Genomic DNA, 4343 nt, shown 5'->3' on the forward strand with positions numbered 1-4343 from the left:
ATTCAGACCCCTTTAGCCAGATTGACCATTTCTTTCGCACCTGCTCTGCTTTAGCCAGGAGGCCCTTTAACCCAGTGATTGTAAGCGATTGTTTGAATAAGGACATGCGCCACGTATCCCCCGGGTCAGAAATTTTAAGAAATTCCCAGTCACCCATCTCCTCATCAGTTGTTATGGATCGAATCTTCTTCCAGAAACTGCATGAGCTTGCGGACAGCAATTTTAGCGTTCGGTTAAAATTTTCCACTTCGAATATATGGCGGTTTCTTTTTTCTGCCGTTTCTTCCCCTGATTTTTGGAGGTCTAAATACATCTTACCTTTGACTTTTACTTCACTTAATCATAGAATATTTTTCTATTTTAAATGTCCAATTTAAATTTGATTTATTTTCTAACTTAAAAAATTCAAATTAATGCTTCAAATTAATGCTTCCTCCAAAAACTATCTATTATATTCATATTCAAGAATAACATATTATCATATTTTATAAGCCATTGTAATTTATTAATCAATTTTTGAGCAGTTGTAATTTTTTTAAACTTGTTATTGACAGATATATCCTTCTTAGTTTTGTAATTTTTTGTAAAATCTCTCCATTACGCTGGAAATATAATAATAACTAAATCCTGTATATTTGCTTCTTGTAAGTGGGTCTCTGGGTAAAAAAAAAAATGTCACTTGCCTTTTAAATCATGTAAGTTTTGCTTCTGGTATTTTATTTATATCACTAATTCTTAATGGAAGTTTGATATTCTGTTTATAGTTATGATACGGCAATGAATCGAAAAAACAAGGATGAATGCAAATACATTGATCTACGTGTAATTTTTAAAAATTCACATATTTAGAAAATAGGGAAGTTATATGTTTGACGCGTGAATAGGCAAAGGTATATAACGCACTCAGTTATGATTGACATATGCAAAGGTTTATTTGTCGTTGACATGTTTGGTGGCTCTAACATTGAAATGCTAACTCGGCAAGCAATATGTAACTACTGCCCACCACCTTATCTGCACTTATCACAGTGAAAACTCGTAAAATTCAACATGTCTTGCTTCTTAAAACTCCATAAGATTTAAGGCCTCTTATTTCTGAAAATCCCAAGTTAAAATTGCTCCAACTGAAATAAATCCATATATCTTAAACTGATTCAAAATGCCCACAAATGCTCATTAGCATTCCGTAAAAAGCCTACAACGAGACAGGCATAATGTTTGATCCTGCATCCACCCTTCTTTTATTCGATGGTCGAAATGACAATCTTTCCTCTGGCTCGCCCGCTTTCTAGATGTTTAAAGGCCTCTATAACATCAGAGAATGAATACGGGCTCTTTGGATCGATCACTGCTTTCAATTTCCCACTTTCTATGTACGGCTGCAGCTTCTCCAGGTTATGGGCTTTGGGTTTTAACATGGAGAATTCAGCCCTGGGATGAGGATGAAACGAAGCTATGTCCACAACTTTGGCTTCTTCTTTGGCCACCACATGAGACTTGGCCGACTCCCCTGCACATTAAATAAAACATTTCCATTACTAGATTACATTATGTTTGCACTAAAGCCATGCGAAGCAAAAGAAATGAGTGACCGACCTATGGTGTCGTATACGAAATCGAATTTCTCGGAGATTTGATCGTAACTCTGCTTTGTATAATCGATGACCACATCTGCCCCCAGGCTTTTAACCAAGTCAAGCTTCCCAGTGCTAGCCGTGGAAACAATCCTTGAAGCCCCATACACATGCTTTGCCAGCTGAATAGCGAGGCTGCCCACTCCGCCCGCTCCTCCCACTATGAACACGCTTTGCCCCTTCTCAAATTTCGCTATATCGAACGCTTGCTGAGCAGTCTGTATCGCAAGCGGCAAACTCGCTGCTTCCTCGAACGATAAATTAGTGGGCTTAGCCGCCACCAGGTGTTCCTCCACTAGGGTGTACTGGGCGAGTGTCCCCAATTGCTTTGGCCTGCCCGCTGTGAAGTCCTGAACGTCGGTGTAGACCTCGTCACCATTCTTGAACTTGGAAACGCCATCGCCAACTTCCACTACCACTCCGGCTGCATCACAACCAAGCACAGCCTGCGTAACACAAACGAAGCATGCCAAATTACACAAAGGAATAAACAACCGATAGATATATGATTGATGAAGTAGCTTATGTTAAAGCAAAAGCAAAACAAGTGAATACCGGAAAGTCGGAATCGTTGGTTTTGAATAAGCCCTCCCGTTTCTTGAAGTCGACGGGATTCAGCGCGGCAGCTCGGACTTTAACTAAAATCTGGCCTGGCCCCGCCTTTGACACAGGGAATTCACCGAACTCCAAAACGTCTATGGATCCATATTCTTTGTAGAACCACGCTTTCTGCATTTTAGTCATATCTTCTTTCAACCTGTGTTCCTTCCCTTTTGTCTCACTCTGATCGGCGAAGCAGATAGTGGGTAATTCACTGACTCCTCTGATGCCGTGGGTGAGTATTTATAGCGATTAATGAAGTGCACGCAGCTCTGCATATTTGCTGACGTTGTTGCGTGTAGATACATTGCGTGTAGATGGAAAACACCCCAGCCGTCGTCGACAGCCAATATCTAATGACTTCTGTGGTGGCCCATGCATCTACGAAAGATTCAACCGTGGCTCATTTGGTCAAAACCTAATTACGTTTGCCGTGACGCCATAAGTTTTATTCATATCGGCAGAGTCCAAAACGTTTCCTGTGGCGAGGCGCCATGCATCTGCTCCAAGTTGCGGCCCGTAATATTAATCATCGCCATGTGGTAAGTTATTGATACATTGCTTTTCCATCTAAAAAGACAATGAGGCAATCAACATGAAAAACCAATAAACTAGTCATGCTGCTTAGTATTTGTCATCCACCAACACCTATTACCTCTGCTCACATCTACCATGACGTTTGCTATGACACCAAAGCATCTTATCACGACGTCTGCTATGACACAGTGCTGCGAAATACATCGCATGTCGATGGAAAACACTCCAGCCTTCGTCGACATCCAATATTTAATGACTTCTGCCGTGGGGCCGTGCAGGCCTGGAATTCCAAATTCCTTCTGCCTGTCAAATGAGAAATTCACGATTTTTTTATATTTTATATGTTGTTATAGTAGGGTAAAATCAAATTCTAACCGTCTAATAGGGTGAATTAAAAGATTGCAAGGGTGTTATTGTTTTTCCAATTAGTAAGAAAGAACAATCACACAGTAAAATGTAAGACTATAAAATATATATGGTTAGATGTCAAAGGCGAAAGTGGTATAGGTTATTAAATTATGTCATCAACAACCAGATCTTAAAAGAATATAGCAGGCTAGCCATAACTGTGCTGTGTGTCATAACTTTGTAGTACCCGACTCCCCATTGCCCAATGCTCATAATGTCCCATTAATTCTCAACAACAAAATCTTGAAAGAATATAGCATGTTAGCCATAGCCCTATAGTCCATAAGTACAAATAAATCCAATTGGATTACCTATAATTAAATTTTTGTAAATCAACCTTAGTTATAATAAATAATTTTGGGAATTTGTAAATTATAATACAATAAATTTTTACAATTTGGATTTTAATTAGACATCAAAATGACGGGACGGCCATGACCTACTCAGACTTAAGGGGTGCAACCGCTTTAACCTATTCAACTTCGAAGGGCTGATCGGAGAGTCGTCTGATCGCTAATTACAAAGAACAAAGTTTGAACGTCATGTGGGCAAGGTATTTCTTTTAAAAAGTGCGATTTTCAAAAGGAAAAATCAATAGGTGGTTTTGTTTTGATGTGAGTAATAATCTTTTTTTTGTTTTTTTAAGTGCATGGTTTTATTAAAGAGTTTTATAAAGAGATTTCATCTAGCAAGTTTATTTGTTTTTTAAAAGATTAAAAAGGTTGTTTTTAAAAGGGTTGCTTTTTTATTAAAACCAAAAAGGAGGTGTATGGTACGCAGGGTTATAAACCTTTCTGAAAGGCATGATTCTATGGAGATTTTACAAAAAATAAGGGAGTTTTATTGAGCTAGAGTTGAATATTTTGGAAAGTTAGTAAGTTTACAAAAATATTTGGGTGTTTTGTTAAGCATGACATTGTTTTGGATAAGATTGTGTCTTAACGGGTGCATATTAAATATCATATTTTTTTTTGGGTGATATGGAACATATCCTTATTCAATCACGAAAGCATTTATAAGAAAGCAACTATAAGACATGGGAAATATATTAGTCATGGGTCGCAAGACTCGACTGAAGAAAATGAAGAAAATGAATCGAAAACAAAAGGAAAAGATCATTGCCATGTTTAGAGAAGTTCAGACTAAAGCCGAGGAACTCAGAAG

At 38.2% G+C, this 4343-nt stretch overlaps 1 protein-coding gene across 1 annotated transcript; it reads right to left on the bottom strand.

The window, feature by feature from the left end:
- Window positions 1-950: 950 nt before the first annotated feature.
- On the bottom strand, window positions 951-2445 carry LOC149200233 (2-methylene-furan-3-one reductase-like). Its single transcript, XM_089399536.1, has 3 exons — window positions 2190-2445; window positions 1597-2080; window positions 951-1510 (listed from the first exon to the last, which is right to left on the bottom strand). Exons 1-3 carry the CDS (start codon window positions 2376-2378, stop codon window positions 1242-1244), a joined length of 942 nt encoding a protein of 313 aa, XP_089255662.1. The 5' UTR covers window positions 2379-2445; the 3' UTR covers window positions 951-1241.
- Between the last annotated feature and the right edge of the window lie 1898 nt (window positions 2446-4343).

This window comes from Pinus tabuliformis, chromosome 2_1 (genome assembly GCF_031772625.1).
Source record: "Pinus tabuliformis cultivar Carrire ecotype Pingquan chromosome 2_1, CPIR1, whole genome shotgun sequence".
NCBI classification, from domain to species: Eukaryota; Viridiplantae; Streptophyta; class Pinopsida; order Pinales; family Pinaceae; genus Pinus; species Pinus tabuliformis.

What these genes read in the sequence shown, in the direction of transcription:
- LOC149200233 (XM_089399536.1), bottom strand. Translation starts at nt 2,378, where the DNA reads ATGACTAAAATGCAGAAAGCGTGGTTCTACAAAGAATATGGATCCATA. An exon ending in CCAACGATTCCGACTTTCCG is followed by an intron (nt 2,081 to 2,189) that starts GTATTCACTTGT and finishes TGTGTTACGCAG; the next exon opens with GCTGTGCTTGGTTGTGATGC. An exon ending in TTTCGTATACGACACCATAG is followed by an intron (nt 1,511 to 1,596) that starts GTCGGTCACTCA and finishes TTTAATGTGCAG; the next exon opens with GGGAGTCGGCCAAGTCTCAT.